At 46.8% G+C, this 25,211-nt stretch overlaps 1 protein-coding gene across 1 annotated transcript in view; it reads left to right on the forward strand.

Moving 5' to 3' along the window:
- Positions 1–20,265, forward strand: part of LOC115172559 (protein unc-79 homolog) — a 51,522-nt gene extending 31,257 nt beyond the window's left edge. The window contains exons 24-52 of the mRNA XM_029730111.1: positions 4,697–4,878; positions 5,126–5,327; positions 5,537–5,716; positions 6,316–6,384; positions 6,882–7,171; positions 7,438–7,620; positions 7,820–7,982; positions 8,086–8,235; positions 8,383–9,019; positions 9,167–9,799; positions 10,525–10,610; positions 11,033–11,149; positions 11,256–11,358; positions 11,476–11,616; positions 11,746–11,784; positions 11,969–12,081; positions 12,184–12,269; positions 12,755–12,928; positions 13,018–13,086; positions 15,579–15,689; positions 17,314–17,418; positions 17,526–17,603; positions 17,716–17,805; positions 17,945–18,120; positions 18,294–18,477; positions 18,603–18,806; positions 19,269–19,346; positions 19,428–19,469; positions 19,582–20,265. Coding sequence (XP_029585971.1) covers positions 4,697–4,878; positions 5,126–5,327; positions 5,537–5,716; positions 6,316–6,384; positions 6,882–7,171; positions 7,438–7,620; positions 7,820–7,982; positions 8,086–8,235; positions 8,383–9,019; positions 9,167–9,799; positions 10,525–10,610; positions 11,033–11,149; positions 11,256–11,358; positions 11,476–11,616; positions 11,746–11,784; positions 11,969–12,081; positions 12,184–12,269; positions 12,755–12,928; positions 13,018–13,086; positions 15,579–15,689; positions 17,314–17,418; positions 17,526–17,603; positions 17,716–17,805; positions 17,945–18,120; positions 18,294–18,477; positions 18,603–18,806; positions 19,269–19,346; positions 19,428–19,469; positions 19,582–19,770 — 4,874 coding nt within the window. The 3' untranslated portion in view covers positions 19,771–20,265. The remainder of the gene's footprint in view (positions 1–4,696; positions 4,879–5,125; positions 5,328–5,536; positions 5,717–6,315; positions 6,385–6,881; positions 7,172–7,437; positions 7,621–7,819; positions 7,983–8,085; positions 8,236–8,382; positions 9,020–9,166; positions 9,800–10,524; positions 10,611–11,032; positions 11,150–11,255; positions 11,359–11,475; positions 11,617–11,745; positions 11,785–11,968; positions 12,082–12,183; positions 12,270–12,754; positions 12,929–13,017; positions 13,087–15,578; positions 15,690–17,313; positions 17,419–17,525; positions 17,604–17,715; positions 17,806–17,944; positions 18,121–18,293; positions 18,478–18,602; positions 18,807–19,268; positions 19,347–19,427; positions 19,470–19,581) is intronic.
- Positions 20,266–25,211: the final 4,946 nt, after the last annotated feature.

Raw genomic sequence — 25,211 nt, forward strand, 5'->3', positions numbered from 1 at the left:
ATCAAAAAACAGCTTTTTACATTGGCGTGTGATGTTCAGAAAATGTATTCCCACCCAAAACTTCCGGTGAATTTACTAAATTACTCATCATAAATGTTGACAAAATACATAACAATTATTTTAAGAATTATAGATACAGAACTTCTTTATGCAATCGCTATGTCAGATTTTAAAATAGCTTTTCGGCGAAAGCACATTTTGCAATATTCTGAGTACATAGCTCAGCCATCACGGCTAGCTATTTTGACACCCGCCAAGTTCGGGGCACACTAAACTCAGAATTAGTATTAGAAAAATTGTATTACCTTTGCTGATCTTCGTCAGAATGCACTCCCAGGACTGCTACTTCCACAATAAATGCTGTTTTTGTTCCAAATAATCCATAGTTATGTCCAAATACCCCCGTTTTGTTTGTGCGTTCAGGTCACTATACAAAGGGTAACGCGCGAGTGCATTTCGAGACAAAAAAAATCTAAATGTTCCATTACCGTACTTAGAAGCATGTCAAACGCTGTTTAAAATAAATTTTTATGGTATTTTTTTCATGAAATAAGCGATAATATTCCAACCGGACAATAGTGTATTCATTCAAAAAGGAAATGAAAAAACAGCGTGGTCGCGTGAATGCGCATATCCAATCTCTTTGTCACCAGGCAGACCACTGAGAAACTGAGCTACTATACTCTGCCCAGAGACAGGAGACGCCTCAATCCTCTTTCTGAAGGCTTTAGAGAGCCAATGGAAGCCTTAGAAAGTGCTACGTAACCCCACAGATACTGTAGTTTCGATAGAGAATCAAAAGAAGAACTACAAATTCTCAGACAGGCCACTTCCTGTTTGGAATTTTCTCAGGTTTTTTCCTGCCATATGAGTTCTGTTATACTCACAGACACCATTCAAACAGTTTTAGAAACTTCAGAGTGTTTTCTATCCAAATCTAATAATATGCATATTCTCGTTTCTGGGCAAGAGTAGTAACCAGTTTAAATCGGATACGTTTTTTATCAGTTTTTTATCCGGCCGTGAAAATACTGCCCCCTAGCCCAGACAGGTTAACACAGTGTCCAAAGAAGGGCCAGAAGTATACAGAATGGTGTCGTCTGCGTAGAGGTGGATCAGAGAATCACCAGCAGCAAGAGCGACATCATTGATGTATACAGAGAAGAGAGTCGGCCCAAGAATGGAACCCCGTGGCACCCCCGTAGAGACTGCCAGAGGTCCGGACAACAGGCCCTCTGATTTGACACACTGAACTCTATTAGAGAAGTAGTTGGTGAACCAGGCGAGGCAGTCATTTGAGAAACCAAGGCTGTTGAGTCTGCCGATGAGGATGTGGTGATTGACGGAGTCGAAAGCCTTGGCCAGGTTGATGAATACGGCTGCACAGTATTGTTTCTTATCGATGGCGGTTTAGATATCGTTTAGGACCTTGAGCGTGGCTGAGGTGCACCCATGACCAGCTCTGAAACCAGATTGCATAGCGGAGAAGGTACGGTGGGATTCGAAATGGTCGGTAATCTGTTTGTTAACTTGGCTTTCAAAGACCTTAGAAAGGCAGGGTAGGATAGATATAGGTCTGTAGCAGTTTGGGTCAAGAGTATCCCCCCCTTTGAAGAGGGGGATGACCGCAGCTGCTTTCCAATCTTTGGGAATCTCAGATGACACGAAAGAGAGGTTGAACAGGCTAGTAATAGGGGTTGCAACAATTTCGGCAGATCATTTTAGAAAGAGAGGGTCCAGATTGTCTAGCGTGGCTGATTTGTAGGGGTCCAGATTTTGCAGCTCTTTCAGAACATCAGCTGACTGGATTTGGGAGAAGGAGAAATGGGGAAGGCTTGGGCGAGTTGCTGTAGGGGGTGCAGAGCTGTTGACCGGGGTAGGGGTATCCAGGTGGAAAGCATGACCAGCCGTAGAAAAATGCTTATTGAATTTCTCAATTATAGTGGATTTATCGGTGGTGATAGAGTTTCCTATCCTCAGTGCAGGGGGCAGTTGGGAGGAGGTGCTCTTATTCTCCATGGACTTTACAGTCAGGTCTGTAAAGGTCAGGTCTGGAGAGAAACAAGGGCTATATCTGTTCCTGGTTCTAAATTTCTTGAATGGGGCTGCTTATTTAAGATGGTGAGGAAGGCATTTAAAAAAAATAACCAGGCATCCTCTACTAACGGGATGAGGTTAATATCCTTCCAGGATACCCGAGCCAGGTTGATTAGAAAGGCCTGCTCGCTGAAGTGTTTCAGGGAGCGTTTGACAGTGATGAGTGGAGGTCGTTTGACCTCTGTCCCATTACGGATGCAGGCAATGAGGCAGTGATCGCTGAGATCTTGGTTGAAAACAGCAGAGGTGTATTTAGAGGGCAAGTTGGTTAGGATGATATCTATGAGAGTGCCCGTGTTTACGGCTTTGGGGTTGTACCTGGTAGGTTCATTGATAATTTGTGTGAGATTGAGGGCATCAAGCTTAGATTGTAGGATGGCTGGGGTGTTAAGCATGTCCCAGTTTAGGTCACCTAGCAGCACGAGCTCTGAAGATAGATGGGGGGCAATCAGTTCACATATGGTTCACATATGGTGTCCAGAGCACAGCTGGGGGCAGAGGGTGGTCTATAGCAAGCGGCAACGGTGAGAGACTTGTTTTTAGAGAGGTGGATTTTTAAAAGTAGAAGTTCAAATTGTTTGGGTACAGACCTGGATAGTAGGACATTACTCTGCAGGCTATCTCTGCAGTAGATTGCAACACCGCCCCCCTTTGGCCGTTCTATCTTGTCTGAAAATGTTGTAATTAGGGATGGAGATTTCAGAGTTTTTGGTGGTCTTCCTAAGCCAGGATTCAGACACGGCTAGGACATCCGGGCTGGCGGAGTGTGCTAAAGCAGTGAATAAAACAAACGTAGGGAGGAGGCTTCTAATGTTAACATGCATGAAACCAAGGCTATTACGGTTACAGAAGTCATCAAAAGAGAGCGCCTGGGGAATAGGAGTGGAGCATGGCACTGCAGGGCCTGGATTCTCCTCTACATTGCCAGAGGAACAGAGGAGGAGTAGGATAAGGGTACGGCTAAAAGTTAAGAGAATTGGTCGTCTAGGACGTCCGGAACAGAGAGTAAAAGGAGCAGGTTTCTGGGGGCGACAAAATAGCTTCAAGGTATGGAACTGAAAGGTTGGATAAGGTATAATGAGCAGGGCTAGAGGCTCTACAGTGAAATAAGCCAATAAACACTAACCAGAACAGCAATGGACAAGGCATATTGACATTAAGGAGAGGCATGCTTAGCCGAGTGATCATAAGGGTCCAGTGAGTAGTGAGGTTGGTTGGGGTCACGGCGATTCAGACAGCGAGCCGGGCTATGGGTAGCAAGCTGGCAGAAGATTGAGGTCTGTTTTTAGCCACCTCGGGCGTTTCCGTCGGTAGATTAGTGGGGTTTCGTGTGGTAGAGGGGACCAATCCAATTGGCAAAATAGTTATAATTATAGTGGCCCAAGAAAATTGTCCGATAGACCTATTCAGATAGCAGCCGATATGCTCAAAACAGCTAACGATTAGCAGGCCACAGTTAGCAGATGGGCGTTCAGGTTACGTCGCGACGGAGGGGCCAGTTGGATAAATCCCTCGGGCAGATAACGTCAGTAGTCCAGTCGTGAAGGCCCGGTGGGGCTCCGCATCGGCAGTAAAACGGGTCCGGATAGGTGATTGTAGCCCAGGAGTGGCTGATGGAACTCTTCAGCTGGCTAGCTCCGGAATAATTGGAGTTTGCTCCGGGACCGACGTTAGCCAATAGTCACTCGGATAGCAGCTAGCTAGCTGCAAGATCCAGATGTAAATGTCCGGAGCTTGCGGTAGAAATCCGGGGATAAGGAGAGAAAATAGGTCCGGTATGCTCTGGTCTGAGTCGCATTGTACAAAACTGGCGATAGCTTTTCAAGCTAAAGGATAGCTGATGACCACCAACAGTGGTTAGCTGGCATAAGGTGAGGGTAAGTGGACGAGGGTGTGTCTTTTAAGTGTTTGGACTGCAGCCCAAGTCTGTTATCCCTCTGACTTTGCCTCTTCCTCTCTGCCCACAGGCAATCTGGCTAGGATAGTGCTGGCTCGCCTCCTCCACAGTGCCATCTAGTGACAGGCACTGTACATTGCCCATCAGCATTAGAGTGATGCTTATTTTAAGACTATCCTTTGCAATGGAAAGAATGAATAGACCAGACATTTGCTTGATTTATTATTGCCCCCCATAATGAAATCGGGGAGGATACTGTGGATCTCCCTCTGGACGTTCGTACTTTCATCACACGTGATATCTCAGACATCACTGGCCCAATTTTGATGAAACTTGGGCGAATGATGCATCTTGCCATAGAGATCCGGAATTTACAATATGGTGTTATTTTTATGGGGGATTGGAAATGATGCAGACAATTACATTGATATAAGGTACAATCTATCTGCAATATTAAAGCTGATCTACTCCTTAAAAAAAACGAATTTACAAAATTGCGTCATTCGTAGGGGCGACATGTTTACTGATGCATTGTTTGTCATATATATACATAAGTAAGGTTTACAAGAGAAAAAATTCAGATTAGATTGTAGAAAGTGGTGTTCTCATTATACCTTTTACTTAGTGTTCTATCTACCTCTATGTGTCATGGCGCTGAGATGTTGTCTTGTGCCTTGTCTGTGTTGTCATGGTAACTCCCAGTGGAGAAGGTAGCAGTGCTCTGTCGGTTCCTAGACATCGGTTCTGTGACGAAAAACCACCTGCTGAAGTACTCCCTGGCCCACGCCTTCTGTTGCTTCCTGGCCTCTGTGGAGGATGTCAACCCGGCTGTGGCCACACGCGCCAGGCTGCTGCTGGACACCATCAAGAGCCCAGCACTACAGGTGACTAACAGAGCTCTATCTAGGCCAAGATAAATACTCCTGTTCAACTACCATACAACCACTTTTCTTATATCAATTGAACACGTGTATGGAGTCTTTTTTTTGTCCCGGAGGATAAATTGCTTCGCAGCATGTCAGCAAATAATTCCGGATTGACAAATAACACATAAACATGTAAGTGCAGTGCTAACACTTGTGTGTCTGTCTCTGTCTGTATCTGTGTCTGTATCTGTGTGTGTGCCTTTAGGGCTTGTGTCTGTGCCTGGACTTCCAGTTCGACACAGTGGTGAGGGACCGGCCCATCATCCTCAGCAAGCTGCTGATGCTGCACCACCTGAAGCAGGAGGTCCCTGCCCTCAGCTGGGAGTTCTTTGTCAACCGCTTCGAGACGCTCTCCCTGGAGGCCCAGCTCCACTTGGACTGCAACAAGGAGTTCCCTTTCCCCACCAGTACGCCCAGCTGGAGGATTCTCTCTGTTACATAGTCTGCATAATAGAAGTTGTGCTATGACATGTTCAATACAACAAACAAAGCATGTACAGTAGGGAAATATAAACCTGTGAAATAAGAAAATAACTGTTCCAGTTGAGGTGTGTTATGGGGCACAGTCACAGTGATGTATGTTATTTATCTTTCCTTCCTTGCATCTCCCTGTCAGCCATCACAGCTGTGCGCACCAACGTGGCCAACCTTAGTGATGCAGCGATGTGGAAAATCAGACGGGCGCGCTTTGCCAGGAATCGTCAGAAGAGTGTGCGTTCCCTCCGTGACAGCGTCAAGGGCCCGTCCGAGTCCAAGAGGGCCTTCTCCCTCCCAGAGACTCTGTGTAACCGTCTACGTAAGTGTCCAGTTGGTAGAGTGTCCATTGGTTGGTTAGGCTACTAGTCTGTGTCCATTGGTTGGTTAGGCTACTAGTCTGTGTCCATTGGTTGGTTAGGCTACTAGTCTGTGTCCATTGGTTGGTTAGGCTACTAGTCTGTGGGTCTCAGCTTTTGTCTGTCCCATGCTCCTACTGTTTCTCTCCTCATCCATTCATCTCTCTGTTCTGTTAGTACACCTACAAACAGTATCTGTGTTCCTGTTTGTTTTATTCAATTGTTTTCTGTGATTCGTTCTCTTGCTGGATGTAAGAGTTCTGTATTATGTGTGATTTCCTCATTGACTCTGCACAGGATGCCGTCTGAGTTTCTGGGTGAAGGGGTTGGCTTTAGACTGTGTGTGGTTGTTAAGCTTGAGTGCTTCACATTATTTTTCATGTAAGCAAGTGGAAGCTAAATTATTAATAGAATTACTTGTCTGAGGATCCACATACGTCTTGGGATCACTTTGTGTGAATGGTGTGAGACATTGGGATGGGGTTGTCTGGAAGCTCAGACGTGTCCTTTGCTACTTCCCCAGAACATTCTCCTAAATTGTGTTCTCATGTATGGTTTTTAGCTCTAAGACTTACGAGGCAAGAGCACTCTGCCCCGACTCTGGGAGATATGATAGAGAAAGTCCTGCCAGGTAAATAACAACCCAAATCTGACTCACCTTATTACAACTGAACCAGATCAACATTCCCTTCAGCATAATCACATCATAGTGCGAGAAATAAATAGGTTATGGCAATGGTAAAGTTGATGGACATCAGGAAACTTGAAAAAAACAATGTTTGCTCTTCACTGACATTCATTGCTTTTCATCCAGACTTCATAGACTGTGCATTCTATTTTAGTCTCAGGCAAAAACGAATTATACTGTTGGAATAGGAGAAAACTGTTACTCTTGCTATCTTGATAGCTTTTCACATTTTCTGTTTGCATTTGACATATGCCATGAATATGTTAAAGTGGTGTCCATATATGTAATCACCCTGCTGAATGTAGACCAAATGAGATGACTGTCGTACCATCTCCCTCTCTGTTCACCTGCTTCACCGCCCCTCTCCACTTCATCCGCTCCCCTGTCTGCAGCACGCTTCCTCCCGCCCTTTAACCCTGACGCTTCAGCCCCTCTCCTAGGCCACAGCCCCTCACCGGAGGACGACTCGGTCATCAGGGACCTGCTCCCAGAGGATGCTGGGATAGATCACCAGACGGTGCACCAGCTCATCATGGTGCTGATGAAGTTCATGGCCAAAGACAAGAGCAGTGCCGAGGCAGACATTGGCAGTGCCAAGGCCTTCAACACGGTGAAGCGCCACCTGTATCTACTGCTGGGCTTCGACCAGCAGGAGGGTTGCTTCATGATCGCACCGCAAAAGATGAGGACCTCAACCTCCTTCAATGCTTTCATCGCTGGCATCGCACAGGTCAGAGAATATCAAGTAACCCTATGAATGACGACAAGTTAACGCTGTAAAAATAGTTTGAATGATTATCCTTGAATACATTTAGAGTTTAATCCCCAGAAACATCCCTTGCTCTCACCTCCTTCAGTTGAGAGTACATTTAAGATGGGATTTTTTGTTGTTGTCTTGTTTCCCTCTGTAAAGTTTAAGTTTCATGTTGCTGCTGCTGATTATGAATATCTGTCAAGCTTCAAGAAGAACCTAGTTTGATGTGATATCTCCTGCAGGTGATGGACTACAACATTGGGCTTGGGAAGCAGCTGCTCCCCCTGGTGGTCCAGGTGTTGAAGTACTGCACCTGCCCCCAGCTCAGACACTACTTCCAGCAGCCCCCACGCTGCTCTCTCTGGGCCCTGCAGCCACACATCAGACAGATGTGGCTCAAAGCCCTGCTGGTCATCCTCTACAAGGTACACACTACCCATGTTTGGAATATAATGAAACCTTATCCACTATGTGAATGTGTTTACATTGAAAACTGTATACAGTGTGTGTATAATTGATTACCAGCACTTAAAAGTCTGGTTGTGAATTATTTTTAATGGGAACAACAGCTAATTTATTTACTCTCGTACACTCCACTCCTACCGATCCTGTGTGTGGTCCCAGTACCCCTACAGGGACATGGATGTGAGTAAAGTGGTTCTGCACCTTATCCACATCACCATCAACACCCTGAATGCCCAGTACCACAGCTGTAGACCCCATGCCACCGCCGGACCCCTCTACAGTGACAACTCCAACATCAGCCGCTACAGCGAGAAAGAGAAAGGTAGCACCAGAAAGATGATTACATTACTGGACTGGGCTTGAAATGAATCTGGAGTAAGACTTGAGAGTTTTGGATATAATGTGTGTGTGTTTTTTTTCTTCAGAGGAGGACAGTGTATTTGATGAGTCTGATGTCCATGACACCCCAACTGGAGCAGGCAACAAGGAGTCCCAGACCTTCTTCGCCCGTCTGAAGAGGATCGGTGGCAGCAAGTCTGTCAAGTACCAGCCAGTGGAACTGAATGCCCAGAAAAGTATAAAAATAGTCTCAAAGGATGACCTATTTTATCCAGAAAATAAATGAATTGAACTTAAATGCTTTTGCTGATATGAATTTAGCTTTTACTGATTTTTATAATCAGATAGATTATATCTTTTGATCCTCTCTCCGTCTGTGTCAGGTGAAATTGAGCTGTCTGAGTACCGCGAGGCCAGTGCGCTACAGGACAGCATCCTGCACTGTGTGAGGGAGGAAAGCACCAGGAAGAAGCGCCTGCAGGCCATGCACAAGCAGAAGTCCTTGGACATTGCCAACACTGACTCCATCCTCTACAACCTGGACGAGCACCGACGCAAGTCCTGCATAGACCGCTGTGATCTGCAGCATGGTCTCCCCGCACCCCCCTCCACCACCTCCCACCCCAGGCGGACAGGGGGCCATGGGAAGGGCTCGTCAGATGGTTCCTCAGGCCGTGCGGAGGGCAGCGTCCACCAGGACCGTCGAGGATCCCGGGGGGGCCACTCAGACTGCTCCAAGCCTGTCATCCCAGAGGTGCGTCTCAGCTGCATGGAGACTTTTGAGGACAAGGCCGACCTGGACTCCCCTCTTACAGGGGGCTCATCAGCAGAGAAGGAGGACCCAGACCTCATTGACCTCTCCTCTGACTGTACTTCCATCCCAGAGAAACACTCCATCCTCTCCATGTCCGACAGCGACTCCCTGGTGTTTGAGCCCCTGCCGCCACTGAGGATCGTGGAGAGTGACGAGGAATTTGACCTCAACACAGTGATGGGCAACAGGCTGAATGGGAGTGCCAGGCCCCCAGCCTCCCCTGCCAGGCCCCCAGCCTCCCCCGCCAGGCCCACTGCCTCCCCTGCCAGGCCCCCAGCCTCCCCTGCCAGGCCCGCTGCCTCCCCTGCCAGGCCCCCAGCCTCCCCTGCCAGGCCCGCTGCCTCCCCTGCCAGGCCCCCTTCCTCACCTGCCAGCAGTAGCACCATGCGCCTGTCTCGGGTGGTGCAAGTGAGCGTGGAGGACTGCTCTATGGACAAGAAGACCACAGACTCCCCAGCAAAAGAAATCCCTCAACAGCCTTTACAGAGGAGGCCACGCTATGCAACCCCCACCACCTCCCTGGAGCTGCCTGACCAGCCGGAGCACCCTGGCCTGGAGAGCCCCATGACTCTCAGCTTACAACAGAAGAGGGACCTGCTGAGGAAGACCCCTGCTGTCCCTGACACCTCCCTGGATGACTTTGTGCACCCTGAGGACCTGAAGGCAGCGGTGGGTCTGGGGACCAGTCCCTCTGGTAGGACCGTCTTCCTGGACATTCCTGAAGACACAGCCGAGCCCCTCACCTCTCTGGAGGGGAACAATGATGAAGAGGAAGATTATGAAGATGATGACCTTGATGACAGCGACCTGAAACCTGATGATGATGATGAGGATGACAATGACGAGGCAGAGTTTAAGATCCAGATAGTTCCCCGGCAACGCAAGCAGAGGAAGATAGCTGTGAGCGCCATCCAGAGAGAATACCTGGACATCTCCTTCAACACCCTGGACAAGCTGGGTGAGCAGCCCAGTGAGACAGGTAAGAGAGACCAGGGTCAGGGGAGAAAGAGAAGCCTCAGTCCAGAGGTCTCCCTCTGTATGGACCTACAGCTGCTGTATCCTTTACGTATGCTGATTTCATGCACAATATGTATTTTTGATGTGTGTGTTTCAGTGGCGACATCTCTTAAGATTTTTCTAGAACAAATTTTCTAGAATAGTTACGGAAGTGTCTGCTTAGAAGGGCAGAACCACACGAACAGACTTTAAATTGTCTAGTCGGATATCCATGCTACTTCAAATCTTCAGTCTACTGGTCACCACTGCTGTCTCCTGTCCTGTGGTGTGGCTTTGTACGTGTTTCTCCCTTTTCCCATTCCAACCCATGGTAAACACCTGAAAAACAAAACATGTTGTGAAATAAAGTCCTAGAAACGGATAAGTAAATATCAGTACAGCATCTTCAAATTACTGCAACACACTGTCCATAAATAGCTGTCCATTTAAGAACAAGTAATAACATAGAATGAGAAGGCAAATTAGTTTTTTACTAAATAGGGCATCAATAAACAATTGTAATGTCTTCACAAAATCTTCATTTTAGATTGCTGTTACTCTATACTTGTAGTTAACCACTTGTAGCTCTACACTACATTTGTTTTGGCGTTGGGTGTCTGCAGCAGCTCATGCTCTAAACAGTTGTCCACATGTGAGGTTATAAGGTGGCTGAGAGCTGAAGCAGCCACTATCGCGCCCCATCACTCACTCACACTACCCTGGAAAATCCACAGGAATCCGCCTCAGCCACCACCCTCGAAGCTGCTATCCCAGAAACAAGCAACCGCTCTTCAGTATCAAGTAGGATCCAAATAGTTTCTCATTGTCATCTGTTTAAATTCCCCAATAAAACAGGGTCTGGTCATCACACCCACAACATTACAACGTTCAAACAGTTGGCCTTCTTTTATTCAATGTGTAAAATCGTTTTTCTTCAGTCGTTCTTTCTCAGCGTTATGTTTTTGACACCAATGCAGTTTTTTTCATGGTTCTTTTGTTTTTCTTATCAATAGACCAGGGATTATATCTATTCCGACAATATATCAAATCTTGAATATATGCAACTAAGCCATTGAATCATTTTTATATTTACCTCTGTGAGCGTTTTCCACTCCCCATTTTCAACACAGTTTGTTTTAGTAAACCAGTCATTGAAATGAAAGTGGAGATAGAGGGATAGTACCAGGCAACTCAATCCTCTGTGTGTGTGTGTCGCACCCCAGCTCAGTACCGTCAGGCGAAGCGGGGCTCGTTGGGAGCTCTAACCATTAGCCAGCTGATGAAGAGACAGTTGGAGCACCAGTCCAGCGCCCCTCACAACATCAGCACCTGGGAGACAGGTCAGTCACTGGCTACCTCTGGTCCACCCCTTCAGATTTGTAAATATCAAAACACCTTTTAAATACTGTAATGACTGTGCTGATTTTCGTGTTGCTCTCTAAACAGGCCCCACCAAGACCAGCCTCCTATCTGCCCCCAGTACAGTCAGTATGTTTGTGCCCGCCCCCGAGGAGTTCATTGATGATCAGCCCACCACCATGACTGACAGGTGAGTGAACCTACTGCCAACTCCCAACACTGACTGGTGTGTCATTCTGGACAGCGAATACTGTATGTATTAATGGTAATTCGTTGTTATTAATAACAATACTATGTGGTCTCTCAGGTGTCGTGACTGTGGTGCGGTGCTAGAGGAGTATGATGAGGAGACCCTGGGCCTGGCAGTGGTGGTGCTCTCCATGTTCATCCACCTCAGCCCTGACCAGGCCGCTCCACTGCTGCTGGACATCCTGCAGTCTGTGGGCAGGTCTGGCAACTACAGCAGCTCCTGCATCAACCCCCTTATACATCCCATACACAAACCTGATTGTTCAGTAAAGTTTTAGCACACTCTCTGTCATATCTCTGATCTTGAATTCAGATGTTTTTCTTACAGGCTGGCGTCTAGTGCTAATTTCTCTGGGCAAGCTGAGAGGTATGACACATCACAACTAGACATACTAAATATATTCTTATTTGGTATGTGTTAAACTCAGGTGTACTGTAGATGCTGATGACTTGTTCACGCTGGCTGTATTCTTGTACACAAATGAGAGAATGGGCCAACATGAGGTGCAGACACTGTGTGTGAGTTGATGTTTATGTCTCTGTTGGTGTAGTATGCTGATCCCTGGCAACGCAGCAGGTGTGGCTAAGCAGTTCCTCCGCTGTGTGTTCCACCAGCTGGCCCCCAATGGCATCCTGCCCCAGCTCTTCCAGAGCAACATCAAAGGTCTACTCAGACACACATATAAAACACAATATGGCTCCTGTTAAGAGCAACATTCTGAGGGATATGGTTTGATCTTTACTGTCAATTTCTGTGTATTTCCAGATGGAGGTTTTCTGAGAACATTGGCTTCTTCCCTGATTGATTTTAATGAACTGAGTTCTGTGGCTGCGCTGAACCAGCTGCTGGAGGTGGGAATTTTACTTGCTTAGTGTAATGATTAAAGCTCAGCACTCGGCTGAAGGAACTATGCGGGTGTTTGTGTATGTCTTGAATCTCAAGCAAAATGTCCACTTTCATCATGTATCCAGCAGGAGGAGCTCTTGTAAAAGTTGACGAACCTACAGCACTGCTGTTTGGATAGCGTGATAACAAAGCAAATTAAGAATGCTGCTGAAGAGTATGCCTCTGCATGGTTGTTCACCATATTCACTTATTCTCTATTAACTTGGTGTCTTCTCTTTAGAAACCTTACACTGTTACAATGTTCAAGGAATAGCACTTGTGATAGTCCACCTCAGTTCACTCCTTTGACTCATAACATCACTAGTCCAAACCACTTTTAGAATATCATTTTTAAACGATTGAACAATTGATAAAGGAACAGTTGGTAATGGCTCTATGGCAATAAATATGTATTATGTAACCCTGTTGTCATTTATACCACTGTCCTCAGGGTCTGAACAACAAGAGGAGTCTACCAGCAGGGGGCACCATGCTGCACTGCCTGGAGAATATTGCCACCTTCATGGAGGCCCTGCCCATGGACTCCCCCAGCAACCTGTGGACCACCATCTGCAATCAGTTCCAGACCTTCCTCACTAAACTACCTTCTGTGCTGCCTCTGAAGGTACTGGATCTCACACTGCATGTAGGCTGCATTGAGTGTGACCAATATAGAGCTAAAGCCTTATGAAGAATTGTATGTCTCTCTCACAGTGTCCCCTGGACTCCAGTTTGAGGATTATCATTTGTTTGTTGAAGATCCCCACCACAAGTGCAACCCGGGTGAGTCTGTCTGTGTGCTTTAAAATACATTCTTTCTAAAAACCAGGTAGACTAGTTGAGAACAAGTTCTCATTTACAACTGCGACCTGGCCAAGATAAAGCAAAGCAGTGCGACACAAACAACACAGAGTTACACATGGAATAAACAAACATACAGTAAATGATACAATAGAAAAAGTCTATGTACAATGTGTGCAAATGAAGTAGAATAAAGGAGGTAAGGCAATAAATAGGCCATAGTGGTGAAATAATTACAATATAGCAATTAAACACTGGAGTGATAGATGTGCAGAAGATGAATGTGCAAGTAGAGATACTGGGGTGCAAAGGAGCAAAATAAATAAACAAATAACAGTATGGGGATGAGGTAGTTGGATGGGCTATTTACAGATGGGCTATGTACAGGTGCAGTGATCTGTGAGCTGCTCTGACAGCTGGTGCTTAAAGTTAGTGAGGGAAATATGAGTCTCCAGCTTCAGTGATTTTTGCAGTTCGTTCCAGTCATTGGCAGCAGAGAACTGGAAGGAAAGGCGGCCAAATGAGGAATTGGCTTTGGGGGTGACCAGTGAAATATAACTTCTGGAGTGCGTGCTACGGGTGGGTGCTGCTATGGTGACCAGTGAGCTGAGATAAGGTGGGGCTTTACCTATCAAAGACTTATAGATGACCTGGAGCCAGTGGGTTTGGCGACGAATATGAAGCGAGGGCCAGCCAGCGAGAGCATACAGGTGGCGGTGGTGGGTGGTATATGGGGCTTTGGTGACAAAACGGATGGCACTGTGATAGACTGCATCCAATTTGCTGAGTAGAGTGCTGGAGGCTATTTTGTAAATGACATCGCCGAAGTCAAGGATTGGTAGTCAGTTTTACGAGGGTATGTTTGGCAGCATGAGTGAAGGATGCTTTGTTTGCGAAATAGGAAGCCGATTCTAGATTTAATTTTGGATTGGAGATGTTTGATGTGAGTCTGGAAGGAGAGTTTACAGTCTAACCAGACACCTAGGTATTTGTAGTTGCCCATATATTCTAAGTCAGAACCGTCCAGAGTAGTGATGCTGGACGGGCGGGCAGGTGCAGGCAGCGATCTGTTGAAGAGCATGCATTTAGTTTCACTTGCATTTAAGAGCAGTTGGAGGCCACGGAAGGAGAGTTGTATGGCATTGAAGCTTGTCTGGAGGTTAATTAACAAAGTGTCCAAAGAAGGGTCAGATGTATGCAGAATGGTGTTGTCTGCATAGAGGTGGATCAGAGAGTCACCAGCAGCAAGAGCGACATCATTGATGTTTACAGAGAAAGTCGGCCCGAGAATTGAACCCTGTGGCACCCCCATAGAGACTGCCAGAGGACTGGACAACAGGCCCTCCAATTTGACACACTGATGTCTGTCTGAGAAGTAGTTGGTGAACCAGGCTAGGCATTCATTTGAGAAACCAAGGCTGTTGAGTCTGCCGATAAGAATGTGGTGATTGACAGAGTCGAAAGCCTTGGCCAGGTCGATGAATACAGCTGCACAGTATTGTCTCTTATTGATGGCGGTTATGATATCGTTTAGGACCTTGAGCGTGGCTGAGGTGCACCCATGACCAGCTCGGATACCAGATTGCATAGCGGAGAAGATACGGTGGGATTCGAAATGGTCGGTGATCTGTTTGTTAAACTTGGCTTTCGAAGACCTTAGAAAGGCAGGGTAGAATAGATATAGGTCTGTAGCAGTTTGGGTCTAGAGTGTCTCCCACTTTGAAGAGGGGGATGACCGTGGCAGCTTTCCAATCTTTGGGGATCTCAGACGATACGAAAGAGGTTGAACAGGCTAGTAATAGGGGTTTCAACAATTTCGGCGGATAATTTTAGAAAGAGAGGGTCCAGATTGTCTAGCCCGGCTGATTTGTAGGGGTCCAGATTTTGCAGCTCTTTCAGAACATCAGCTATCTGGATTTGGAGAAATGGGGGAGGCTTGGGCACGTTGCTGTGGGGGGTGCAGGGCTGTTGACTGGGGTAGGCTTAGCCATGGCCAGCCGTAGAAAAATGCTTATTGAAATTCTCAATTATCATGGATTTATTGGTGGTGACAGTGTTTCCTAGCCTCAGTGCAGTGGGCAGCTGGGAGGAGGTGCTCTTATTCTCCATGGACTTTACAGTGTTCCAGAACTTTTTGGAGATTGTGCTACAGGACGCATTAGGCCTACTAACCAAATGGTGAGCACAGTCTTCAATTGAGTGTCATATAGCATACTATCCCAGCCCTTCTCTGATATGGGCCTGAGCAGGGTATATGACTGGTTGCATTCTGACTCTTTAAATCAAAGGATTTACACCTGATAGCATTCAGTTTAGTCAGATCTTGTTCAGTGAACAGCTCATTCACATAGACTGTCATTTGCATGAGTGAACGCATAAGTCTTACAAAATCCCTGTTGTGTTAAAATCCCCTTAGCCTCCCACCAGCAGGCATGGACCCAGCCTTTACTGTCTCTTTTTCTCCTCTTCCTCAGAGCTTACTGGAGCCCTTCTCCAAACTGCTGAGCTTTGTCATGCAGTATGGAGTGTTCAGCCTCTCTTACCTGGTGGAGCTGTGTGGCCTCTGTTACAAAGCCTTCAACAAGGTAGATATGTATAGTTTAGCTTACATTTGCTAGTATATTTGTTTATGTTTGTTTGTAAAAAATTAAAAAATTGTAGGATTGCAATGATCTCATGTGAAAGGCCCAATTTGAAAAGGGATACGGAAATATTACTTTGTCCCGCATTGTTAAACATGAAACCATGTCTGCAGACCTCTGTATATTGTAGTTGTTTGTGATAATACTTATCCCCAGCTGCTCCTGCTAGACAGCAAGGTGGCTGTGTGTCACAGATAATTAAGTAAACAATCAGCCAGTATTGATTTCCATGGTTAGTTGGGGCTCTGGGCTGAGGATGTATGAGGGAAAGCCTCCCTCCGTTAGAGCTGTGGCCTGGGCTGTCTCCTGCTGCAGGACAGATGGATCCTTACCACACCACTGCTGTCACAGCACCATGCTTTATGTCTCCAGGTCTATTGATTTCCTCCAGCCTGGTTAATCTCCGCTATATAACATCCGTCTATTCAAATGTTTCCTGTGCAGTTAGTCTTATGAGGTGAGCTGTCTCAAACACAAGTTTAAGGAGGATTTTTCAGTGCTTGGGATATTGTAGATGTATGGATGTTTGGGAAGTTATGTTTATCACTACTGAACTACGCATACAACATTTGAACAAATATGACCCCAAATCAACTATACTCAATATATTGTGGTTTCATGCTGATGAGAAGGGAATTATTTATTTGGTTGAAAAGAGAGAGAGAGAGAGATGTAGCAGGGCATTTTATTGAGGGCAGTGGCTCTCCAGGCTGACAGCCTAATCTGAACTGGGACCCTGGGAGATCTGGACTGAGACCCTAGGAGAGCGGAGATCTGGACTGGGACCCTGGGAGAGCGGAGATCTGGACTGAGACCCTGGGAGAGCGGAGATCTGGACTGAGACCCTAGGAGAGCGGAGATCTGGACTGGGACCCTGGGAGAGCGGAGATCTGGACTGGGACCCTGAGAGAGCGGAGATCTGGACTGGGACCCTGGGAGAGCGGTGATCTGGACTGGGACCCTGGGAGAGCGGAGATCTGGACTGGGACCCTGGGAGAGCGGAGATCTGGACTGAGACCCTGGGAGAGCGGAGATCTGGACTGAGACCCTAGGAGAGCGGAGATCTGGACTGGGACCCTAGGAGAGCGGAGATCTGGACTGAGACCCTAGGAGAGCGGAGATCTGGACTGGGACCCTGGGAGAGCGGAGATCTGGACTGGGACCCTGAGAGAGCGGAGATCTGGACTGGGACCCTGGGAGAGCGGAGATCTGGACTGGGACCCTGGGAGAGCGGAGATCTGGACTGGGACCCTGAGAGAGTGGAGATCTGGACTGGGTGCCATGCTAATCACATCCTCTGTCTCTGTTCAGACCACAGACAACCTTTATACTCCAGTACACATACACACAGGCAGGACTAGAGATGGAGAGAGATACAGTACACAGCCCTGAAATATTAAATAAGACAGCTTAGAGAAAACATCCACCAGGCAAACCTTTTCCCCCAGTATGCCTATCTCACTTGGTTCCTCTAAAATCATTCCAACATTTGTGCACAGTTATTTTCTATATTCTCTTTCCGCTATCCTCATTTGTCCTCATCCTGAGCTATTTTGTGTATTCACAGGAGAGAGATAAGTTCTATATGTCTCGTATTGTGGTGCTGGAGCTTCTGCAGGCTCTGAAGTTCAAGTCTCCTCTACCCGATACTAACCTGCTACTGCTGGTCCAGGTAAACAGTAGTACAATCAAAACTACTTGGGGAAAAGATTTCAACCCAAAAGTACCAAAGATGACTTTACAAATGTATTTATGTTAACTATGTGTGGATGTTGTCAGTTTGTTTGTTCAGATATTGGTACGAGGCTAGCAGAGTCTACTATTCTCTCAAAGCACATGATCTCATCACTTCCAGGGGTAAGACAGTACATAATACAGTACATTGGTTTTCTGTGTTCCTTTATGATGACCTAATGAAATAAACATATGGATTGTTTGATTGTTGCACTATTCTCTCTGTCTTTTTCAGTGCACGACAGCGGCAATGGAATGCATGAGGCAATACATCAGTGAGCTTCTAGACTTCATAGCAGATATGCACACACTGACCAAACTGAAAGTGAGTTTTCTCCTTACTCTGCCTTAACTCTAACCATCTTGTCATGTGGAGGGTCCTGAGTTTCTCCTGGTCAAGTGATCAGGGAAACCGCAGGGCCGTAGTCATGTGACCTGTCGTGTGATCATGTGACTCTGTCCAGAACCATATGAAAGCGTGTTGTCAGCCACTGCACGAGGACACGTTTGGAGGGAACCTGAAAGTGGGCCTGGCACAGGTGGCTGCCATGGAGATCAGCAAAGGCAATCACCGTGACAATAAGGCAGTGATCCGTTATCTTCCCTGGCTCTACCATCCCCCGTCCACCATGCAGCAGGGGTGAGAGGCACCGGCAGTCACAGCACTGATGTCACTTTCAGTGATCTCACTGTCTATAATCATGAAGATATTCTATTACCAGAATTACTTTTATCAGGCATTAGAATGAATGGTGAGTCTAATATCACTGTAATGTTTGCTCAACAAGCGTTTAACCTTTGTCTCCTCCTCAGACCTAAGGAGTTCATCGAGTGTGTGTCCCACATCCGCCAGCTGTCCTGGCTGCTCCTGGGCTCCCTGACCCACTATGCCCTGCACCAGGGCTCCACCTCCTGTATGCCCATCCCCCTGGACGCTGGCTCACACATCGCTGACCACCTCATCATCATCCTCATCGGCTTCCCTGAGCAATCCAAGGTCAGGAAAATGTCTAAATGCTATATGCATAAATGTTGAAGAAAATGCTACGGAAGCCTATGAAGATTTCACATAAAAACCAAAGTGTCTCTGACCTCTCTCTTCCTTGCCACCTCTGTCTGCAGACGTCAGTGCTGCACATGTGCTCCCTGTTCCATGCCTTCATGTTTGCCCAGCTGTGGACCATCTACTGTGAGCAGGCGGCGGCCGCCTCGTCCCTGCAAAACCAGAACCAGACAGAGTTCTCTTCCAATGCCATACTGACGGGCCTGGAGTTCTGGAGCCGCGTCACACCCAGCATCTTGCAGCTCATGGCCCATAACAAAGTGGTAAGGAAGATCAACATGCTTATCTCTCCATCGGCTTCAAGAGGGTTGGGCTGGAAAGAGGGTGTGCTTGGAGACGTGCAACAGTTAAATGTGAACTACTACTCTGACTGTTGTTGTGAATGTGACAGAGAAATTGGTTAAAACACCAACATATCGTTGTTATGTCTGACAGGACATTGCTGTTTTGTAGGGCTGGGATTCAATCTGATCGCGCTTTATCCACAATGCAGGTTTTAAAGGAAATGTTTTTGCGTTCACAGAGACCATATTCTCAGTCAACGCTGGCTCTATTGGAAATAATCTTTAAATGGAGCATTGTTCAAATCCGTGGTCGGACTGAATCCCGGCCTAAGACTCTGCTTTTCTACCATACATTTTGTTTCATATTTGGATGGGGGGTAATCATAAATCAAGTTCTGATCCCTTGCAGTAATAAAAAGGTGTTCTCTTCAACTTTCCAAGATGGTGGAGATGGTGTGTCTACATGTCATTAGCCTGATGGAGGCGCTACAAGAATGCAACTCAACCATCTTCGTGAAGGTACATTTTTCCCAAACACTTGATTTTACACTTCATGTTGCATTCTATTTCAACAAAAAATGCCCCTCTTCTCTCCATCAGTTAATACCTATGTGGTTGCCCATGATTCAATCCAACCTAAAGGTAAGAATTAAATTGCAATTCAAATATGATTTGTATTATGTTCGTATATGGATATAGATGCTTGGGTTTTCTTCAGAACATCCAGTGAAAAGACTCCCCCTGTCCCATGCAGCATCTGTCTGCAGGGCTCCAGCTGCGACTGCAGGCCATCCAGAACAGGGTGAACCACCAGTGTCTGCAGGGCCAGGCAGCCGGGGCCCTGCCCTTTGCCCTGCGCAAGTGGCTGCAGTGCACCCAGTTCAAGATGGCCCAGGTGGAGATCCAGTCATCAGAGGCCGCTTCACAGTTCTACCCTATGTGACCTGCCCACCTCTCACAAGATCCACCAAGACCCAGGCCACCTTAGAACCAGCGTGAATCTGCCTAATGCTTGCCTGCCTGACCATAAACATCAGGAAGTTGACTCCTGCATAAACTGACTCTCACCGTCTTAAGACTCTGCTTCTGACGTAATCCTCTTCAGCACCGTCTAAACTTTGTATATCTATACTACTATTTTGTGCAATGAGAGGGATAGGTGAGTACAGGTCGGGCAGGTGTGCAGATGCAGGAGGATAACAGTAGAATAAATAACAGTTTAGGTGCCCAACATGCTGTGTGCAGCGTCAGAGGTCAAACTAGATGGAGAGAATATCTAGCAGCACTGCACATGACTGGAGTGGATGGATGGAGAATGCTGTATGCTGAAGCTCAGACTTGTTTACTTGGTGATACTCATGTTCTATATCGTTATTTTCAGTTGCTTGGTTGCAAGCCTGACAAAATAATAAAATCAAGCCACATGTTCTAAATATACAGTGTGTCTCATTGTCTCTTTGTCATCTCTACAGAGAGCAGTTAAAAGTGCACAAAGTGTGATGTGATTGTACATCTGCACAGTAACTCAAGTATATCTTGACTAAGGTCTGTGGGAAAACTAAATGACTGCAAGAGGATCTGTTAAAGCCAAAGGCTGTATGGGGAACCACCCATACATATCCTAGCTCAGGACAAACCAATATCAATCACATATTTTATAATCAGTAAATACAATTGGACTTTAGGGGTCCTGTCTCACCCTCTACCCAGTTCAGACAGGTTGCCTCTAGCCAACAGAGCCCAGACCGATCTGACACAATATGGGATACAGCAGGAGCACTGTAACTCAATCAGGGTGAAGCCAGACGGCGGAGGTAAACGACAAGTGAGTCCGTCTCTATCGCCCCCTGTAGAGCCTAGACACAGTTACCTCTGGTTTAATGTTGTTTGTCATGATAAAGAATTGTTGTGGGATCTAACCACATTATGGAAAGGGCACTTCCCACTGGGCACAGACGTCAACTCAACGACTAATCCACGTTGGTTCCACGTTTCAAATTTAATTGGAAACAACATTGATTCAACAAGTGAGTGCCCAGTGGGTTGTCTGGGAATATCACACACATGATAGTTGGACTATACATTTAAATCCAAGCTTGGGGCTCTATTCAATCCGTATCGGAGAAGTTAACAGTGCCTCTTAACTGAAGACGATGTGGGCAATGTAACTATGGAAAGCCATATATTTCCAATGGAAGAGAAGCGAAGTGGGAGGGTGACCGTTGGGCGATGCGAGCATGGGTGAGGGATGTGAACAGGGTGGGACCAAAGTTGGGGAAAGCTGAACTTAATGCAAATACTCCACTAAATCATGACGCGCTTGACCAATCGAAGCTCCCTATAGCTTCCAGCCCCTACTGGATTGGATGTTGATATCTAGAACTACCTAGCTTGCTAGCGTCCACATGAGGGTGAAGCTAGCGTGGAATATTTCATAACTTCTTTACGCCTGCACTTTGTAAAAGGATCTTCTATGAGAGGTGTGTGTCAAATGAGTCACCAGCTTTGAGTGCTGTCTAATAAAATCACACTATGTGGCAGAAACACACACACACACACACACACACACACACACACACACACACACACACACACACACACACACACACACACACACACACACACACACACACACACACACCAGAAGTCCTCACAAGGATAGTAAAACAAGGAAATTGTAGGACATTTGGCTGATCCCCACAAGGAAAAATTATATTTTAGGTTTAGGTTTAGGGGTTACGTTTAGGGTTAGGAGTTTGGCCTTCAGGGTTAAGGTTAGAGTTAAGGTTAGGGTTAGGTTAAGAGTTAGGGTTAGGGCTTAGGGAAAATAGGATTTTGAATGGGAATCAATTGTTTGGTCCCCACGAGAATAATAGAATAACATGTGTCTGTGTCTCAAAGCTGATCTCCACAGTCTACGCCTACTTGCTCTGAGGACCCACTCACACCCTCTCTGCCTGAGATCCCTTGGTCAGAGTTAATTACCCACTGGATGTCCAGTTCATCAGGTCAGTGCTCCCATATGGTCTTCTGGAAGGAGGCAGGCAGGTCGGGGTGGGACGGGGAGAGTGCTGGGTACCTGTGGGATGTTGATTACATAAGCAGCTGCAAATGAGAGAGGTTAATTGAAAAAAGGCTGCAAGTTCAAACGATCACAAAGGTGGCATCAGCTGGCAGATGCAGCCCTGATGCAGGGGGACTTCACTTGATTAAATCCACACACACACTCACATACTTACTTTGCTTCAGGTAGTCCATCGTATTCGATGATGACATCCACTACTGTTTGTGGGTTCGCTGATGACTGTATAATCTGATTCGGGATGCACACTGTCTGCCACAGACAGAGCACACAAAGGCCTGTCCTGTTGAGGCCGGTGCAGGCATGGTCATATGTCTTCTCTGTCACTTCGCCAGGCTACGTTCAGTCGGTTTTTCCTCGGCCAACTGCACCGCTTGATAGCAGAGGCCGTGCCAGGTGGAATGGTCCGAAGCAACAGTCTTGAAGAAGGCAGGAATTATACTACACCTACTTAGTGATGTCTTCAATTGGTCCTTTAGCCGCTTTTTCTGCCCAAATGCAGAGTGGCGGCCCAGTTGTAGCTGTCCATACATCATCTTTTGCAGTAGGTGATCTTCTGGCATCCAGATGACATGGCCAAGCCATCTAAGCTGGTGGTGTGTGATCTCTGAGTGCGGAACACGGTCCGCAAGGTCACTTTCAAAATGCTTTGGAGGCATTTTATGTGAAAGTGTTGGATGTAGACTGTCCATGTTTCACATCAATAAAGGAGTGTAGATAAGCACACTGCCTGGCAGACTGCAGCGTTGGTGTGGAGGCGCAGGTTGCTGTTGTTAAAAACCCTTTTCCTTAGCAGTCCAAAGGGGAATGAGGCCTGTTTGACATGATTCTGGATATCCTGGTTGATGTTGCAGTCTTCCGAGAGGAAGCTTCCAAGATATTTACTGTGGTAAAATGGCAAGTGATGAGACGAAGATGGAGAATGCTGGTGTTTCAGATGGAGGATCAGATGACCACCTACATAGAACCTCTGTTTTTGGGACGTTAACAGACAGACCCATTCTGCTGTGTGCTCTCACAGCTGCTGTGCGGGTGGCTTGTAGAGCCTCTGGGGTATTGGCCAGAAGAGCGGACACACCAGGAGGAATTCACGGTGTTACTGTGTCCAAGGCTTTCTAGACGCCCACAAATGCCATGAACAGGTCTTGTTTCTGTTCACAGAACTTTTCCAGCAGTTGTTGTGCACTGAAGATCATGTCCACCGTGCTTCTGTTCTTTTTGAAGCCGCACTGGGACTCCGATAGCAGGTCTTCAGTGATGGTGTTGATTATTCTGCGGAGCATGACCTTCGCCTGGACTTTGCCAGCAACTGGGAGGCGGGATATGCCCCTGCTGTTGCCACTGATTGATTTGTCCCCCATGTTGTTGTATATGGTGACATTGTTTGCATCCCTCCATTGATGGGGGATGCTCTCTTGTCTCCATATATCAGAGATGAACAGGTGAACTGTTCTGGTACAGCGATAGCACCCCTGTTTTAGGATCTCAGTGGGGATGGAGGCAGGTCCAGTATTTTTTATTGGTCTTCAGTGACCTGGTGGTGGCGTAGACCTCAGAAAAGGTGGGTGGGAGATCAAGGCTCTGGATGGTGGGCAGAATTGGGAGCTCCTCCAGGACTGAATAGTCAACTGGGTTTGATTGGTTTAAGAGGGCTTTAAAGGGATCACCCCACCTCTGGACTATCTTAGTTTGGTCCTTTATGAGAGTGGACCTATTTGCACTTCTGGTAGGACAGAGAGAGCAACTTCTTGGGTGGTCTTTGGGGCATCATAAAAGTTGTGCATGTCATGTATGTCTGCACAAGATTGAATTTCTACTGCTTGGAGATCCCCCACTCATTTTGTAGATATCGTAGAGCCCTCTGTGCCTCCCTTCACTGCTCTTGCCATTGCTTTTTTAGGGCCTCAGAAGTGATGTTGCTGAGTGTGGCTTTTAGTACCTTGTGTATGCTGTCAAGTCGGTTGGAGATGTACATGGAGTTTTTGTCGAACCGGTTCTGATATTTCTTGCTGCAGTAGCCAATGGAGTGGACTGCTGACTCATAGATAGAGTGATGTGCTTAGAGAGGACAATTTGTCATCAATCAGACCCTCCATATTCATGAGTCTCAATGATCTCTAGTTTTTCTGCTAGAGAGTGACGCAGATTGTTACCTGCCTCTGTTTCCTGATGTCAAGCACAGTGTTTTTGGTGAACTTCTTGAGGTGGATTGCTGGACAAACCTTCATTCTGAACTTGGTTAAGATCACCCAATGATCTTTCCAGCACTCTGCTTCTCTCACGGCTCACGTAATGAGGACATCCCTGATATCAGAGTGCCTGACAATCATGTAGTCTATGAGGTGCCAGTGGTTTGATCGTTGGTGCATCCAGGAGGTTTTGTATTTGTTTTTAATTTGGAACATGGTGTTGGTGAGTTCATGTTCAGCACAAAGGCTTAGCAATCTCAATCCATTTGTATTGACATGACCAACTCCATTCCGTCCAATCACTCCACTCCATATCTAACAATCTCTACCCTTTTCAATGAGGGGAATGCGGCGTGACATTAGCCTTTTGCTTGTGCCAGTTGGTGTTTCTGTGAGATTGGGCAGGAGGCAGTTCTTCATGGCAATACCCACACCATCCTTCTGCTTGGTATTCCATCCAGAAGAAGGTATAGCCCTCTCCTTCCTCCCTGAGCGAGCCTTCACCCAGGAGTCTGGTCTCACTGAGAGCAATGAAGTCGATGTTATATCGCTTCAGCTCTGCTGTGATGCAGTCCTTCATTCGGGCCTGTCTGCACCATGGCTCGAGTCCAAGAGAGTCCTTATGTTCCATGTTGCAAGTTGTAAGGGGACATATATCTTCTTATTTTGTTTTTGACCGATGAAACAGAATGCCCTGATAGGTGCGGTAGCGTATCCAGGACAGTTAGAGTGGGAAATGTTTAGACCACATTTTCTAGGCCTTTGCCCAGCCGGGGTGAGCAGTGTAGTTCCTAAATAGAGCTGCTCAGACGGGCTGCCGGGAACAGCTGCCACTCAAATCCCAGCTCATGACGACCAATGCCCCTGTTACCAAGCACCCCGTCGCCAGTAGACTTTAATGGTGCAGGAAATCTTGGTGGAACTCACTGAAGAGCAGTAGTGGATACCTGCGCGCTGAAATGATTTCCAGTGACATGGGGGATGTGCTTGTCCCAGCATCACTTCTTCGCTGTTGGAAAATGGGCTCAGGTGGCAAGGAGAAAATCCAAGATGACCAGTATCTCCCCACAGCTGCAGGAGGCTGCCAAAGCTTCAGTCTGTCGCAGAACCGCC

Source organism: Salmo trutta, chromosome 33 (assembly GCF_901001165.1).
Source record: "Salmo trutta chromosome 33, fSalTru1.1, whole genome shotgun sequence".
Classification (NCBI taxonomy): Eukaryota; Metazoa; Chordata; class Actinopteri; order Salmoniformes; family Salmonidae; genus Salmo; species Salmo trutta.